A 17,691-nucleotide genomic window follows, 5' to 3' on the forward strand; every position below is an offset into this window, starting at 1 on the left:
GAGTCTAATAGGTCGGTTAGGCAAAATTATGCCTAGGGTAAGTCCAATCAGGTTTGTGCGAGAGTCTAGGAGGTCGGTTAGGTAGAAATATACCTTGTGTTAAGTCCAATCAGGTCTGGTCTAGAGTGTGTTTAGATCCGTTTAGGTAATATGTACCTAGGGTGTTGTCCGGTTAGACTTGGTATAAGGTCCGCTAGATCGGTTTAGGTTGAGTGCCTAGGTTAAGTCCGGTCAGGTCGTGTTCTCTAGGTCTTGTAGGTCTGATTAGGCAGAGACGTACCTAGGTTTAGGACCGATAGACTTAGGGTTAGAGCGTGTTTAAGCACGGCTAGGTAGAAACATACCTAGGGTTAAGTCCTCTAGGTTTCGGTCTCATCCCTGTGTCATGTTACAGTCACTCCTAGGGTCAGTTAAGTCACTTCCAGGTAGAGTCTTTTTCAGACTCAGGTTTTATCATCCTAGGATACTTCTAGGGTTACCAGTTAGTCCTCGGTTAGTAGACACGGTAAGGGATAAATCATCTCTTAGGATAAGGCAGGTGGGGTGAGCCAAGATACTCCAGCTCGGGAAACCGAGGTTATGGGAGGCCGTACGATTCTTTTCCCTTGGTCAATAGGGCCAAAGGTTTAGGCATCGGGTGCTCCGGGTCTCAAATAGAGACAAATAAGGAGTCAAGTGCTAGGAACCTCATGTTTTATAATCCTCTCTAGTAGGATGTGCCTTGTATTAGGGTCTCGGGTGTAAATCCGAACCTTAGGTGTCGGTAGAGGAAGAAATGGGTAGCGGTTAGGATGATGGAGTTAGAATTTCTAACTCGGTATACCCCGAAAGGGGTATGGTGGAAGGACCAGGGGTCTCGGGCAAAACCCGAGAAATCGGGTTGCAGGAGTAGGCCAAGGACCAGGTGGAGTGAGTTGTCCCGCGGGTAGGTAGGGATCCTACATGGAGGATTTGTAGATCCCGGATGACGAGGAAGGGAGAGTCCGAGGTAGAAGGACGTTTTTGACCTCGGAGGAGTAACCGAAGATGCTTCGGTTCTCGGTGGTAGGTCAGGAGGTGAGGCCTCCACATTTAGGTGGAGTTTCCTCGGGTAGGATGCTCAGGAGATGGTGTGAGCTGGGAGGTGTCGGGATTCACCGGGGTAGAGTCGGTGTAGGTTTGGAGCGCTAGGACACTCCCTCTCGAGGTGGAGCACGTGCACTCACGTGTCTCATTCTCGGTGGAGCATTCGTAGATAACTAGGAGCGTCTTCACGGGATAAAACCGTGGGACAATCTTAGTTGGCAGGTTAGGGTCCGTGGGTAGAAGTCACTAACTCATAGGTGGTGTAGACTCTACGGGGATCCAGGGCTAGGTTTTCTAGCAGGTTCGATAGTATGACTCAGGATTAGTCTCGGGGGAAGTCGGGATAGACTTAGGAGACGGGTAGACGTCGGGTATAATCCTCGGGTTAGCTAGCGGGTATAGTCTTGGACTTTACTAGGAGGATTAGTTAGACGGTCTAGAGAGTCATAACTAGTCGAGGTCTTAGCTAGTCTTCGGAAAACGGAAGGTGTCGGGGACACTCGTTTTGGGTAGACTAGGTTTGCGTGTTTATTTGTTTATCACGCTGAGACGTACTTATGGTACGCTCGGTAAGGACTCTATTAGAGCGGCACGTTTGATACGCCTAGGATGTGTCGGGAGGTAGAGTTAACAAATGGAAGTAGACGGGAAGCGACAGCGTGCTAGGGTTCGTGTTTGGCGTTATATATATTGTGTTGCTTCGTGTTCGTCTTTCTTTTGCAGGGATTTGCAGAAGAAGGTGGAGATTTGTGGGGTTCTCAGCAAATCCGCTACTGGAAGCGGAGGCTCTCGAAACCTCCGGATGAAGCAGAGGATCTCAATTGGACGGAGGGGCATTTCTGTCTTTTTCGGGGTTGTTTAATGAAACCCTAGGTTTCATTTTGTTTCTCTTATTCGAACGGATTAGGTTTCGGTTCTTCGTCTTTTCGGCGGAGAGACTCTCTCTCGTCCGGCGAGCATAGCTCGTGGTCTCCGGCGCCGTTCCGGCGGTGTCCGGTGGTTCCGGTCGGTTGTAACCCTAGCTACTAAACGCGGCTTCCTCTTCCCGAGACGTAGGCACCGAGATTTTATCTCGGTTGCTGAACTCGTATCCCGGTTGTCTCTTGCGTTCTTTCGTTCTGTTCACACGAGTGTAGATCGGAGAGGTTACGGTGAGGGATCGGTCGATAATCCACTACATAAACAATTCTTTTAATGCACCATTTATGAAAAATATTTATTTTTAATAGCGGATATAGAGATCTACTTATTTTGAATAAATAAATAAAGTGAAGAAAAAATAATAAATAAAGAAAAATGGAATATTTATTTTGAGCAAAGCAAGAAACAAATTGGAATGCCACCGAACTTTCTTTTAGTGGTAAGTAAACATCAAATTTACAAAACAACAAACCCATATTACTTATTGCTGGTCTTTGAAAAGTGTTAAAGTAGATGAATAACATAACATATTCAATGAATATGATATAATTTACTTTGAAAAAAAGTTAATCCACCAATATAATCAATATATATATATATGATAAAAAAAACGATTACTGCATTCTTGTAAATTTTGAAGTATAAAATCTATAATTTTTTCTATTTTTATGTCTAAATTAGGCAATTGTACAGCCTAATTTATAACCAAAACTCCCAATCAAACACCTAAATTAAAAATGTTTTCTTTTTTCCTCTAAATTGGATTAATTTTTAAAGGATTAATCCCATAAAAATTACTGAACTTGTCTATGACTAGAAAATTAATTCCTAGACTTGCATGCTTCCATGAAAATTACTAAACTTGAAAAATATGTCAACGGAATACCTAAACTTGCTAAAAACTGTCACAATAAATTTTGACCAATTGTTGACTACACGGCGTTAAATGTGGATGACATGGCAGTACATGTGTATTGCCACATCATAATTTTTGCCACGTCGATAAAATAATTTTAAAGTTCGATTGGTTAGACCGATATTAAACTGATCCGGTTCAATTGTTTTTTTTTTTAATTTCTTCTCTTTTCATTTTTTTTATCTCAATCGCGATTATAAACATTACCCAGTAGTCAACTCCATAGATCTATATGTTTCAAGTTGTAGGAATTTTTTGATTCTCTTCGGAAATTTGACTGCATTCTCTTCGGAAATTTGAATTTACAGTCATCAACGTATGAAATCAAAACAATAGAACTTTTCCGAGGGTTTTAGATCTCTGGTGCTCATAATCCAAATTCTTATTCTCTTTAAAAGAAGATCCAGGATAGAGTGTAGTCATCAACAGAAACAAAACAAAAAAAAATCCAAATAGAGAGAAACCCATAGAAACAAAATGTTGACATTAATTAGTTTCAGAACAACAGTGAATCTGGAAAATTTTGAAATCAACCCCAGATCTAGAAAACCATAACAAATTCAAAGAGGAAAAAATCATAACAAAAATATGAAAATTCTGATGGATTGTTAATCAGAAAGATCAAACTGACGGAAAACATTAAAACGAACTACGAGGATAAAAGAAAAAAAGGACATAATCCAGAACAAAGAAGATGAAACAGATGATCCCATCATTTACCCAAAAGAAAATCGGGTTTCATATATGCGTAAAGAGGAGGAAGAGAACATAGTAAGAAGAGGAGAAATGGAGGTCCTGCATTAACAGTGGGGAAGAAAGGGAAGAAGAAATAGAGAATAGTGGATGAGTTATTATTGTGCATTATTCCTTTATTATTTTCAATAAAACCGATTGAAACTGGTCCGATTTAATTCCGGTTCAATAAATTGAATTTTAAAATTATTTTCTGTGATGTGGCAATACACATTTTCTGCTATGTCATGCACATTTAACGCCGTGTATATCAATCGTTGGTCAAAATTTATTGTGACAGTTTTTAACAAGTTTAGGTATTCCATTGATATATTTTTCAAGTTTAGTAATTTTTATGGAAGCATGCAAGTCTAGGAATTAATTTTCCAGTCATAGACAAGTTCAGTAATTTTTATGGGATTAATTAACCCAATTTTTAAATGATTCGGGGCTAATTTTCTCAAAGGATACGGACTTTAGTCTTATTGCCGACATCTTCGGACTCAGAAGTCAATTGGTGAACACTCATTCATTCATTGCTCTAAATTCAAAACGATACAACTCACTCGGACAAAATATTTCACAACCTATCTTTATGTTCTCTAAAATGCGCACTAAAAATGTTGACTCTCTCGATATAAACTCATCCATATATATATATATGTGCATGAAAGTCCAAAGTGGCCGTTTGCTTTCTTCTCTTTTGAGATGAAAATAATAGTTTCAAATATATATATATATATATATATATATATATATATATAGTGCATGTGCTACCAACCCACCAAATATTTTATGTCTGAAATTCTAAATAAACAAAGATTCTGTGAGTTGCTTTTGAGGAGGAGCCATGGCCATGGCCATGGGGAGGTGAAATGATGGATGAGGAGAAAGAAAGATCACAAATTCAGAGATCTTCTTCTCCTTTTGTCTCCACGAGCCTCTTTTATTCTCCTCGGAAATTGCTTCTAAACATGCCAAAATTTAACCCCACCAAAAGTTTGCACTCTTATGTGTGTGTAATATTATATATATATATGCACGTACATACGTATATATGGATGGATGGAAATATTTTTTGAAAATTCCAATCTAAATAATAACGAAATTCCCTTTGTTTTCTTTTGTGTGAAAGAAATCCCCTTTGTTATCCTTTGTCAAACCATTTTTATCAATAACACGCGTCATATCTATTAAAATGAAATCGAATCAATAGTTAACTATATCCAAATTAAACTAAAAATTATTTGGATATAATTTTAAAATCATATTACAAAATAGAAACGGAATCAGAAAAAAATATAAAAATAATGAATTAAAAATTAAATATTATTTTAATAAAAATAAATAAATAAACGGAATAAAAAAGGGAGCAAAACCCGAAATTGTCGAAGTAATCCTATTGTATATGTATAGAACTAGGTATAAAGCAAAATGAATTTAGGTCTAATCTACGAGGAATAAAGCACATGGAGATGAAAATTATACATTATATAAAAAACCATAAATTAATAAAATATTTTGTCTCCATTCATAACCATGGAATAAACTTGTATGAGTTGAGATACATTTTAAAATTCATTCTCTAATTTTATTATACAATTTCGAAGTCTCCCTTTCCAAATGATTCCTTTCTCAAAAGAGTAACCCTCACCTTTTTCAGGTCTTGTGAAATGCCTTGAAATATTGTCCGAAATAATATTTTTTTTAAATTGTATTTATATGCGCATGCAAATGTAGTTATTTTAATCGCCAGATTAAATATCATAATTTATTCGATGGAAGAGTATTTTTATAATTTATACTCAGAAAGTTTATTTATTTTGAAGACTAAACCAATTTCTAAGATTGGTGAATTTTCTAGGCTCATTTCTTATTGTTGATTAACAATAAATATATACAAAAATAATGCTTTAAATCATATAAGTTAATCTAGTTTAAAGGACACAACATAGATTTTTGAATTTATCACTCAAGATAAATTTAGCACAAAAGATATAATAAAACCTTTAAAAGAATCAATAAAATAAACTGATTACTAGTATAAGAGATGTAATATAAATATTATTTGGATTGAAAGATTGACAAAAAAAAAATTGACGAAAAATCAATGAAAATATTAACAAACAAATATTAAAAGATCGAGATATATATATATGTATGGTATATTAAATTTAAAATATTTATTTAAAATTTTGATTTTTTTTATATTATATGCAATTGTTATATATGGATATATATCAATAAATATTTTTTGGAGAAATAAATGAGTTATTACATATAAAAATAGTGAGAAATTTTATTCAAACAAATAAATATTTCTTTAGAAAACAAATATTGAATCTTGGATCGGCACTTATCGCCATAGTCTCATCGTTTGGCCAATGACTACATCAATACCACATAGTTACCGTATTATTATTCCAACCTCATTTTATTTTATGTTGCTATGTGAAAAAGCGCTCCATTATATTGAGATTTTAACTATATATAAAATATCCAAAGTTATAATAAATATACATATTTCCAAATTCATTTTTATTATTAATGTATGGAAATGAAATTAATTAAAGATGGAATCTCACGAGAAGCGAGGACGAAGTAAAGTTTTAGAAGAAAACCAAAACCATGTGGATGAATTATTACTCTGCTTTCGCCTCGATCTCAATAGATTTTAGTGACATTTTTAATATATATGATTTAAGTTTTTAAATTTGTAGTTATAATTTAATTTAGTAGTTGAATATTAACTCTGAGTATTTGAATTTTTTATTATAAATATTTTTAATTGATTTAATAGTCAATATTCACATTCCTAAATTTGCGTTGATTGCTATTATGTGAATGATGAATGTTAATAAGTATAAAAATCGGATGTTTAAACTAATTTTACTATCCAAGATTTGGTGGCTCAATCGTAAAAAAAAGGAGTAAAGTTTTTTTTTTCAACCGGGATTTAAGTTCTTATTTGGTGAGGTATATTTACATGAACTTTTCCGATCTTTTGAAAAATATAGTCGGACCAAAAGTACGATAAACTTCCGGTAATAAAAAAAATTGCTAAAAATTGGCTTTAATTTAAATTATGTAGTTTATCCTTTGTAACTATAAATTTGGCATAACTAATAAAACGTGTCATGTAATAACATATATTGACAGATTTAGAAGATGGGTACCCTTAATCCGGTCAAACATGTGATTTTCTTGTGCAAAAAGTAAATAAAAAGAACATAGCAGTTAGATAATATATTACATGTAACGCTGGTTTCGATTGTTTCCCTTTTGTATTTCCCCATGAAACACATACAAAGTATACAATATATATATAGAGAGAGAGAGAATATTTTCGCATGCATATATATATACATTTCAATCTCACATCCTCATGATTTTATCCACTTCCCCTCGTTTTTCTTGTTCCTCTTCTCCAAAGCCCCAATTCAAACGTATAGAGAGAGAGAGAGAGAGAGAGAGATGGGGAGAGAAGAGAAGGGGGAGAGGGGAATGATGATGAAGAAACGCATAAACGAGGCGGTGGGGAAGAGCGCGGTGGGCAGATTCTTCAAGCTGGAAGAGAGAAAGGCGACTTTCACCGGAGAAATGAGAGCAGCCGCCGCCACTTTCCTGACAATGGCTTACATCATCTCCGTCAACTCCACCATCCTCTCCGACTCCGGCGGCAACTGCTCCTTCCACCACTGCTCCACCTCCTCCCGGGCCCCACCTCTTCCGCACTGCGTCTTCGGCTCCAATCCAGGCACGTTCTTATATATATATATATGTGTGTGTGTGTGTGAACAAGGCAAAGAATGGTGGATGAACAAACTTACAAAATAACGCTATATATAGCCACTAATTTTCTAAAATAATCTATAGTTATAAAGTTTTTCATTTTGAAAAATACCAACTTTGAATCATTTCTAAATTCTAACTGTTACAAAGAAAAACAGTCAAAATAGGATCATTATGCATTATTATATTTCTTGTTGGATAATGCATGCATTATTATATTAAAACGGATGCGACTATCACTGTACAGAATCGACATTAATTTAACGTCTAATGTTTTGGTTCATGTCTAGGTTACGAAAAATGCCTCGCAAGCCTGAAAAAGGACCTCGTCGTGGCCACGGCCTTATCGGCAATGGTGGGTTCGTTCGCGATGGGACTCTTCGCGAATCTTCCTTTCGGTCTGGCTCCTGCCATGGGTCCTAACGCTTACCTCGCTTACAACGTTATCGGCTTTCGCGGCTCTGGTAACGTTTCATACCGCACCGCCATGGCCATCGTCCTGCTCGAGGGCTGCCTCTTCTTAGCAGTATCGGCCTTGGGGCTCCGGTCCAAGCTCGCCCGCCTTATCCCTCAGTCCGTTAGGCTTGCTTCCGCCGCAGGTATCGGCATGTTCATTGCCTTTGTCGGGTTACAGATCCATCAGGGCGTGGGACTAGTCGGTCCGGATAAGTCAACGCTCGTGTCGTTGACCGCTTGTTCCGACACCGACCCGATCACCGGAGCTTGTATTAACGGCAAGATGGGTAGTCCCACCTTCTGGCTAGGGTTTGTCGGATTCCTTGTCACGAGCTACGGGCTGATGAAAAACGTAAAAGGGAGCATGATCTACGGTATCTTGTTCATCACGGCGGTTTCGTGGTTTCGCGATACTAAAGTCACGATCTTTCCCCGCAATCCACTCGGAGATTCGAATTTCGAGTATTTCAAGAACATCGTCGACTTCCCCAAGATCGAATCCACGTTAGGATCGATAAGTTTCTCCGAATTCAATGGAACCGAGGTCTGGATCGCGTTCGCCACGCTGTTCTACGTAGACCTCCTAGCCACGACCGGCGTGCTCTACACGATGGCCGAGCTCGGCGGGTTCGTGAACGAGAAGGGCAAGTTCGAGGGTGAATACTCGGCCTTCGTCGTGGACGCGACCTCCTCGATCGTGGGTTCGGCCTTAGGAGTGACGACGACGGCTACCTACGTTGAATCCTCGGCAGGGATGAGAGAAGGTGGACGGACGGGGCTAACGGCCGTTACAGTGGGCGTGTGTTTCGGGGCGTCGGTCTTTCTAACGCCGTTAGTGAGTAACGTTCCTCGCTGGGCGGTGGGGCCCTCGCTGGTGATGGTGGGAGTGATGATGATGGGAGTGGTGAAGGATATAAAATGGGGAGACATCAAAGAGGCGGTTCCGGCTTTTGTCACGATCTTGATCATGCCTTTGACGTATTCCATCGCCAACGGGATTATCGCCGGCGTGGGTCTGTACTTGGCTCTTAGCTTGTACGACGCCGTTCTAGTCTTTGCCACGTGGCTTAACAGGGTGGGGACACGTGTTGTCGGAGAGCAGAACCAGGTCTCGTCCGCCGCTTCAATTGCCGGCGGGGAGGTTCACGTCGAGATCATATGAGCGGCCGTGTGAAAGTCCGAGTTAGGTTTTGTCGTTTTTAGCGTTGATGTTATATTATGATGTGGTCAAGTTTTTTTTTTTTTTTAGGGTTTAGGGTTTGAAGAGGGGGATGGTGAAGCACCGATATGGATGCATTAGCTGCCATGAAAGTTGCAGCAAGTTTGATATTTCATGGCCGCTTTTGCATGCATTGTTCTATCTACAATCTAGGGTTTTATATATGTTCCAACGGTACCTTTTTTTTTCTATGAAGCTGGTTGAAGTGTTGAACCAAGATGTTGGAATATAAAATGTTTGACGAAATATATATATATATATGTATATCCATTTTATGTCGTGACAGCTATATAACAACTTGCATATGCTTATTCCGTTAAAAAAATACGTGAATATATATATTATGGTAATCTTGATAATATTTTAGAATCATATATATTTTATCTTTCCATGCTACCAGATATTTTCACTTATCCATTATGATCACCAAATAGGTGGGTCGAATTTTTTTTTTGTTAAAGGGGTACACCTCGAATTACATTAGAGATACTCAAATTTTGAATCCAATTTGGGTTCAACCGCTAAAATTGTAACATAAAGTCTTTGTCTTCCCGAATTCGAATTTCAAATCGGAGAAGAAAGTGTAATTCTAATGAGATGACTTTCTTTCGGTCCCGAGATTAATCTGAATTTTAGTTTACTCGGTTATTCAAAAAAAAATTGAAGTAAAGGGACTCTAATTTTTATTGATTGATGAATCAGAGATTAATAATGTCATTTTCCAATAATTTCAAAATTGCTTGCTATTCTTTTACTTTTTTTTTATAACCAATCATCTTAGCTTTGTATATTGCCGTTTTTATTGATTAAAAACTTTTAATAGATTATGATATGCTTTCGCCATTTTTTTTCCTTTTTCACTAATCTCCATTTTTAAAATCTCTTAGGCTTGTCATATATATATATATATATGTATATGTATGTAGCTTCTGAATTCAAGAATCAATATGAACGAATTTGGATTATATATATATATATATATATTTATATATCTTATCCTGTCTCTTAGATTCTGGGCCTGGAAATTACATCTCTCCAATGCCCATTTGGGCTCAGTCAATGAGAATTCTCCAATCCTCTCTCGCTCCATTTCAATTTCCTTGAACCCTATCCCGATCTCTGCCCTGTTTGGCTGCCGAGAAAGCAGAGACCTACCGAGGAAAAATCAAAAAACCCTTTTGACGTAATTAATAATGTCTTCCGAATTTTCTCGGCAACCAAGCGGAAAATTATCATGCCGGTGTTAGCCCGTGACGCCTATTCGTCTTCTGCAGTGATCGGCATTTCTATCGCCGGAACTTCGCCGGTATATCCTTCCTCCGGTCCCGTATGTCTGCAAGTGTGCGGCTTGCCCACGCCGCCTCTCTCCATGTGCATTGCTTGCATCCATTGACGTCCTCGCTATGTCTCCATGCTTTGAGCTCCTCGAGAGCTCTAGTTCTTCTGGGTTTTTCTCAGTTTCTTCGGTGTTTAAGCCCTTATTGCTCTTCTCGCTGTTCATATAGCACTTTGAATCAGAGACGGTTCGAGTATCTGAACCAGTTTTCTCCTTTTTCAAGAGACGATTTAGAATCTGTGACCTCCTTAGATCCTTGGGAACGGCGTTTGATTGTAGTGGGGTTGTCGAGAATAATCAAACGCGGCCATTGTTATATCCTGAAACTTTTTTCCTATGAGTTTAGTCCTTATCTTCTCATAGAAATCATGAAACAGCTTGAAACCAGAAAAGGGGCTTTCGCCTTCTTTAAATTTGCATTCGGGAATTGCTCTGAGCCTACTTTGAGGTCTTGTTCCATGGTTGCACATTTACTAGCAGCAGAAAACCTGCGTTTCCTTGCTCAAGATGTGGTGACGTTAATGATCAGGAGAATGGGAACTGACAAGAGTAAAGAGTTGGTGGAGTTGATGTGGACCGATCATGAACAATTCGAATCCGATTTTTCAGTTCTGGATTCGCTGATGCGGGCATTTGTGAATTTGGAAATGGGTAACGAGGCCTTGCAGATTGTTCGAAGGATTAGGGAGGTAGGTGCAAGGCCAAGCTTGTCAGCCATGGTTTTGCTTTTCAAATTGCTGCTTAGGATCGGTGATCATGGTAGTGTATGGAAGTTGCTGAGTGATATGATTCGCAGAGGGCCTCATCCTTCTAACTACATTTTTAACATGATGATTGTTGGGTTTTGTAGGAAATATTGTTTTAGGATAGGAGAGAGTTTGTTACATGTAATGCAGAAGTTCGGGTGTCAACCGGATGTTTACGCGTATAATATCTTGGTCCATGCGTACTGTAGCTCCGGTGTGATTGTGGATGCTCTTAGTTTGATGTCTTTGATGAATGACGAGGGTTGTAAGCCAAACCTAGTCACGTTTAATACGCTCATTAATGCGTACTGCAATGAAGGAAATATGGTTGAGGCTAGGAATGTTTTCAATCAAATCCAAGAGACTGATCTTTCCCCAAATGTTGTTGTGTATAATACTTTGATGAACGGATATGTTAAAGCTATGGATATTGGTCAGGCAAAGATGCTGTACGAAGAAATGAAAGCAAAGGGTTTGGCCCCTGATGGTATAACTTTTAATATTTTGGTCGGAGGATATCGCAAATACGGGAGCGAAGAGGATATCGATTGGTTGCTGGAGGATTTGTTGGCATCGGGTTTGCCTTCCGACGGTACATTATGTGAAATTCGGGTAGCAGGTTTGTGTTCAAAAGGCATGTTGGATGATGCTGTTAAATTTCTGGAGTATATACTAGAGAGAGGGATATCACCAGGCATAGTTGCTTTTAACTCTGTCATCTCTGCTTATAGTAGAGAAGGGTTAGAAGAAAAAGCTCATGAAATCTATAAAATTATGGTTAAGTGTGGTTTTGTAGCTTCGTCTTCCACGTGTTGTGCTCTTCTAATGGGGTTGTCAAAGAAGGGGAGACTGGTGGAAGCTCGTGAGCTTTTGAATAGGATGATGGAGAAGGGCTTCCCTGTGAACAAAGTTGCTTTTACAGTTCTCTTGGAGGGCTATTTCAATGTGGGTGATTTACCTGGTGCTCAAAGCCTGTGGAATGAGATGGAAGGAAGAGCAATGTTCCCCGATACCATTGCATTCTCTGCCTTAATAGATGGGCTTTCGAAAGAAGGACTTATGGAGGAGGCATATGATATGTTCTTAGAGATGTCACGGAGAGGTTTTGTCCCTAATAACTTCACCTACAACTCTCTTATCAGTGGGTTTTGTAAATCAGGAAATCTAAATCAAGCTTTAAGCTTGGAGAGAGAGATGAGGCAAAAGGGTCTCATCCCAGACAGTTATACTGTCAATATCATCATTGATGGGTACTGTAAGCAGAAAAAAATGAAGTCTGCTATTACCACATACAAGAACATGCAGCAGTCGGGGTTATGCTTTGATACCGTGACATTCAATACTTTGATGAATGGTTATTGTAAAGCATCCGATGTGGCTATGGCTGAAAACATTGTAAATCAAATGTGTGCCTATGGGTGCTACCCAGATATCTTCACCTATAATATTCGACTCCATGGTTACTGCAGAAGCAGGAAAATGAAACAAGCTGTCAAGGTCTTGGATGAGCTCCTTGCAGCTGGAATTATTCCCAACACAGTAACATATAACACCATGATAAATGGGGTTTGCACCGACGTACTTGATAGAGCAATGGTTGTAACCGCAAAGTTGATCAAGATGGGCTTCATCCCAAATGTTGCAACCGTGAATACATTATTGTCTCAGTTCTGCTTTCATGGCATGCCAGAGAAGGCATTAATGTGGGGTCAGAGGCTGAATGCGATTTCATTCGAGTTTGATGATGTTTCATACAGAATAGGGTATGTAGCAGAACAACGTATGCAAAAAGGTCGTGGCTTTTCCGGAGGAACGCCTGAAAGGTGTCTCTTCCTAGATTTCTTGATGTACATGACTTCCGATTTTTTATACAGAGATAAACTTCAACAGGAAGCTAGGCAGGATTCTGGAAAGTCAATAGCGATTCTTTCTGCTGTTTCCTGAAATATGACCACAAAGTGGATTCACAAAATGCAATTTTCTGGCTCCCAAGAACCTTTCTACCTCCATTGAGAGGGCTATTCCGATTTAGGCAAATTCTCAGATGTTTTTCTGGAGTCCATTATGCGATAAAGGTTCTAGCAGAGCAAGAATAAGCTTGATGTTAGTTCAGATGCTTACTGTTATCTTTATCAGTGAGCAACAGCGGATGGATATATCTAAGCCACACTTTTACCGAGTTCCTGGGAATACCCATTGCATTGCCAGGAGTTTGTCTTGTCAGGGGTATAGTTTGTCACTTCTAGTTTTCTTTATACTGCATGTGAAATTGTATGATTCGATCTGCTAAAAATGTTTGGTTATTCACATTGCAGCTGTTCCTGAGGTACTGAGAATCGATGATCATAATGGTTTGGGAAAAGCATCTTCTCTGCAGCTCATTGCATTGTTGAGGCACTCTCCATCTCTTGTCAATGTCAATATCGCCTTTTAGGTACGTGAATAAATCTGGTTAGTTGAGTATAACAAGTGAAAAAGTATTTCGTGTAAGCCCATTTGTTGTCTCACCAGATTGTTAATTTTTTGCATCTTTTTCAAGCGAACAGGAGAGTTAAAAATTTATAATCTGCATGTTTTGCAGTATCTTTCCATGTTTTACCGTTCTTCTTCATGTTCTGTATTGATCATGGAAGTGCGTGGTGGATACAGCACCTGTTTAATTCTTCTGTGTGTAACACTGCGCATTCACCAACTAGTGTAATGTTGTAGCCCCACCTTACAGCCCCTGTTTTATGGTATATGCTATTAAATATCTGCCCTGTCCATTCTTTCGAACAACTTCACTTTGATTGAGCTTGTTCCATGTTGTCCCCACTGAGTTGAGACAGAGGTTATGATATGATCTTTTTGTAGGAGGAACCAAAACTGTTTCAAAGGCGTTTTTTTTTTACTCTTACAGTCTTGAACTCGGAGTTCCAACTCGAATTCATCTAGGACTGCAGCGAATAAGTAGGCTTCCTTTTTTAATCTATTTCACGTGCCTCAGTGAGAAAGAAAGCCGTTAACTTGTATTAATCCGTGGCCATGATTTGCAGCTGACTGACCGGAAGCAGACTCCCGCTGGAGGGCATGAGCCAACCAACCGACCAAACCGTAAGATGCTTATGATCATGTTCTGCAATGGCGAAACACATCCAACAGAAGCTTTGATAGAATCTGTGTTGGAGCTGATATTGTCCTGAAGTGGACAAAACTTCTTCCCCGAGTGGCAGAGCAGTTTTTTGGTGCGACATTCTCTCGTCCCCCTTGTCCAAACCTATACACATGGTTTGGTCACTTGCCATTGCCATATGTATCGGCGGTTGTATCTCCTGGGTCGTGTAAACACTTACGTTTCGTATTGTCAAGTACTACTGGCACACACTAGGAAGGCCAAAGCAAGCCATGAGAAGTCCTTGCCTCAGTCAAAGACTCTGAATCAGAAAGAGGCTTCTATCCCGGACGTCCAGATTTGGTTTATAAAAATAAATAAAGAACACAAACCACCACTTGGATAATGCAAAAGTAATCTCTGTCACAATTATGGTCTGATTCACAGATTAAGCACCTTTGAAGATAAACAAACCCCTTCATTATCCTTCTAATGATCGTAATTAGCGGAGTTTGAGACATTATATTACAATGCTTAGCAATCACATTTGCTTCAGCGTTCATTTTGTCCCAATTGAGTGAAAGTAACAGTTTCAGATGTTTTTAAGAAAAAAAAAAAAAAACTGGAAATGTTGCAACTATACATTGTTTCCCCCTTTGTCCAAAAAATAATAAGAGATTTTCACAAAATGAAAAAAAAAAAAAGGGAACGGAAAGCCTTTCTCGAATGACTGACTAAGTTGCGGCACTGCAGGGAAGAACTCGGCCGATCAGCCTCGACCTCGTGTTCTGAAGCGTTTCGCCCCGTCCCTGCAAAACCCGAAACCGAACCCGAAAATCAATTTCCTCGTAAAATAAACCCCCGGAATCGACGAGCCTCGATCCCGTTTTTCGTCTCACCTTTCTCTGTGGAGTCCTCCAACGAAGCACCTCGGATCCATCCCTTTCTCTGCCAAACGATTCAGCGGAAAAAAAAAACGTAACGACAGATTCAAGAAACCGTTTCTTGAAGATGTTTTGCTCGATCCATACGCCATTTCAGTACATAAGATCGATCAGGAAACATATACGTATATATATATTAGATTGTAGATATCCGGCCGGCATACCCATGTTTGCTCTCTGCCATGTCCTGGTGACCGTCCATGTGAGTGTAAGTTGTCCTCCCGAAGCTTAGCACGTTTCCTTCGCTACTTCTCAGAGCTTTCGACGTTTTTTCGGACGCACAATCTGAGTACTCGCAGTCGCTGCTACCTGACGGAGATTGGTTCTGCGGTATTCTACGGGAGCAACTGAAAATTCCAAACAGAAGATTGCCCGTTCTCGCACTCTTTGGCGCGGATGCGACGCCGAGGTTTATACGGATCTCGACTTTCTTACATCCCAACACCGATTGGAACGACTCCGCAATCACTTTCCACGATTTCTCCGCTCTTGATACATGTCGAGGGGCGTAGAATTCCATCTCAGCTACTGCCATACCTGAAAATTCGGATCCCTTAGCACAAAATATATTCGAAAAGACTGAACAACCGACATAACATCTAACGGAATTGGCGAAAACTCAACACTTAGATACCTTTCTCAACGGTAAGCGAAGTTAACTTCCCTCGTTTCCACAGAAAACTCTTCAACGAATCGGAACAGCATAACTCCGTCACCCTTTTCCACGCAGATTCCAGAGTAGCTTCGTGGTTATCTATCCGATCTTCCGTTTGCGATTTCTCGCAGTGACACAGAGAAAGTCGCTTCAGACATTCGCCTTCCGAAGATGCACTGCAACAGAAATCGGCATCTAGACACCGTTCGCAACGACGTGAGTAAATGGAAAAGTATCGAAACGAGCAACACTACTTCGTTTCCTTGACCAACCTTTGCTTCTTTGGCGATCCAAACACGATCCAGAATCGTTTGTCGTGATGGAAGATGAATCTGAGTTGCTGAGCTGAAGAAGCGCGACGGTAAGCCAGGTCGTCTGGTTTTTCGATGCTCTCAAATGCTTCTCGGCGTCTGAAAGTATCTTCAGGGCATGACTCAGTTTCTGCTTTTCTTCTTCGGCTGCAAACACAAATCCTAAACCGTTAGGACATGTAACAAAGATCAAACTAAGGAAGTCGACAGTTTCATGTCTGGTTCTTACAAGAATGCCTTGCAAGAAACCGCTGTCTGGTTTCCGAGCTACTTTCCGGGCAGTTTTCAGCGAGGATGTCCATGATGAGATTAGCGAGCTGAGAAATAAGGTGCATTGGATCTATCTTCGATCTCATCAGCTCCCTTGCTCGTATCACCGTGTTTGAAGTGTCGGAAGACAAGGCGAGATCGAGAAGATCAAGCAGTTCATCATCGGAAACAACTCCAATCTGCAGTGGAAAACCAAAAACCAAAGATGGTTGCTTTTTTTTTCCTTAAGTTGTGATCACGAGAAGAGAAAAGCATATAACTCACGAGCTCATAGGCCGAGGAAGTCGTGATTCTTTTACTGAGCAAACTGAGCTGATCGAGCATAATCTCGGCATCTCTAAGCGAACCATCGGATTTCGAGGCAACGAAATCGAGTGCAGCCTTATCAAAATCGATACCCTCCTCGAGACAGATCTTCTCCAGCTTGTTCGATATGTCAGCGTCTTTCACTTTCGGGAAATGGTACTTCTGAGACCGAGAGACAACGTTCCGAGGCAGCTTTTCCAACTCCGAGGTGACGAGAATGAAGATCACATGCCGAGAAAAGCCGTCCAAACTGTTGAAGAGAGTTGCCCATGTTTCTTGGCACAAGATTTGACACTCATCTATAACGAAAATCTTGAATCTTGATGAAACCGGAGGACGATGCAGACTTTTGATGAGAGATCTGAGATGATCGGGCCGGTTTAGTTTAACCGAATCCATTTCCTTCATGTCCCTGCTCCTCCCCAAGAAGAACAAATCGCATTCTCGGCACGAACCGCACGGCCTGCTATGATCGGAAGGCGAGATACAGTTCAAAGCAGCGGCAAAAATCCTGCAAGCAGATGTTTTCCCAGTGCCCCGAGGGCCGTGAAAAAGATAAACCGAAGTGATTCTACCTCGGAAAATCGAGCTTAAGAGACATTTCACTACAACTTCCTGTCCTACCAATTCATCGAACGACTTTGGTCTGAACTTCTGACTCAAGCTCCTCGGCATTTCCAGACAGGGAGTTAACTCGTTGCTTCCACGTTTCCGGAGCTTGTTCCTGAATAACGGAGATTCATCCGTGTTTCCCGACAACAAAGGATAATCTTCTGCGTTGGAAGAATTCTCGGATCCCTTAAACCTCGGAGTTCTTGACCAGCAATACGTTATCCCGCACCCACCACGGTTACATTGATCAACCATATCAAGATCTTCATCCATGGACACGTTGTGATTCATTGGACTGCCTACACGCATTGCCAAGTCG

The 17,691-nt window shown here is 40.0% G+C and overlaps 3 protein-coding genes across 6 annotated transcripts in view; 2 read left to right on the top strand and 1 right to left on the bottom strand.

The window, feature by feature from the left end:
* Nucleotides 1-6,957: 6,957 nt before the first annotated feature.
* On the top strand, nt 6,958-9,338 carry LOC104811606 (adenine/guanine permease AZG2). Its single transcript, XM_010538350.2, has 2 exons — nt 6,958-7,391; nt 7,717-9,338. The coding sequence occupies exons 1-2, from the start codon at nt 7,109-7,111 to the stop codon at nt 9,042-9,044; spliced, it is 1,611 nt and encodes a 536-aa protein (XP_010536652.1). The 5' UTR covers nt 6,958-7,108; the 3' UTR covers nt 9,045-9,338.
* An 819-nt stretch (nt 9,339-10,157) lies between these two features.
* Nucleotides 10,158-14,978, top strand: LOC104811608 (pentatricopeptide repeat-containing protein At1g62670, mitochondrial-like). 4 transcript variants are annotated; one of them, XM_010538354.2, is made up of 5 exons: nt 10,158-13,409; nt 13,499-13,617; nt 13,765-13,918; nt 14,037-14,132; nt 14,219-14,978. In XM_010538354.2, exon 1 carries the CDS (start codon nt 10,431-10,433, stop codon nt 13,125-13,127), a length of 2,697 nt encoding a protein of 898 aa, XP_010536656.1. In that variant the 5' UTR covers nt 10,158-10,430; the 3' UTR covers nt 13,128-13,409; nt 13,499-13,617; nt 13,765-13,918; nt 14,037-14,132; nt 14,219-14,978. The 4 variants fall into 4 exon arrangements, with proteins under 4 accessions (XP_010536656.1, XP_010536655.1, XP_010536658.1 ...); XM_010538353.2 differs by lacking the exon at nt 13,765-13,918; XM_010538356.2 differs by lacking the exon at nt 13,765-13,918 and having other exon boundaries at nt 14,083-14,132.
* The window catches only part of LOC104811607 (protein STICHEL-like 2), a 4,628-nt gene continuing 1,762 nt past the window's right edge, over nt 14,826-17,691 (bottom strand). Inside the window, exons 3-9 of the mRNA XM_010538351.1 lie at nt 16,719-17,676; nt 16,414-16,633; nt 16,146-16,331; nt 15,853-16,068; nt 15,383-15,755; nt 15,174-15,222; nt 14,826-15,083 (exon numbers count right to left, since the gene is read on the bottom strand). Of these exons, the coding sequence (XP_010536653.1) occupies nt 15,009-15,083; nt 15,174-15,222; nt 15,383-15,755; nt 15,853-16,068; nt 16,146-16,331; nt 16,414-16,633; nt 16,719-17,676 (2,077 nt within the window). The 3' untranslated portion in view covers nt 14,826-15,008. The remainder of the gene's footprint in view (nt 15,084-15,173; nt 15,223-15,382; nt 15,756-15,852; nt 16,069-16,145; nt 16,332-16,413; nt 16,634-16,718; nt 17,677-17,691) is intronic.

This window comes from Tarenaya hassleriana, unplaced genomic scaffold (genome assembly GCF_000463585.1).
Source record: "Tarenaya hassleriana unplaced genomic scaffold, ASM46358v1 Cleome2, whole genome shotgun sequence".
Classification (NCBI taxonomy): domain Eukaryota; kingdom Viridiplantae; phylum Streptophyta; class Magnoliopsida; order Brassicales; family Cleomaceae; genus Tarenaya; species Tarenaya hassleriana.

What these genes read in the sequence shown, in the direction of transcription:
- LOC104811606 (XM_010538350.2), top strand. Translation starts at nt 7,109, where the DNA reads ATGGGGAGAGAAGAGAAGGGGGAGAGGGGAATGATGATGAAGAAACGC. An exon ending in CGTCTTCGGCTCCAATCCAG is followed by an intron (nt 7,392 to 7,716) that starts GCACGTTCTTAT and finishes GTTCATGTCTAG; the next exon opens with GTTACGAAAAATGCCTCGCA.
- LOC104811608 (XM_010538354.2), top strand. Translation starts at nt 10,431, where the DNA reads ATGTCTGCAAGTGTGCGGCTTGCCCACGCCGCCTCTCTCCATGTGCAT.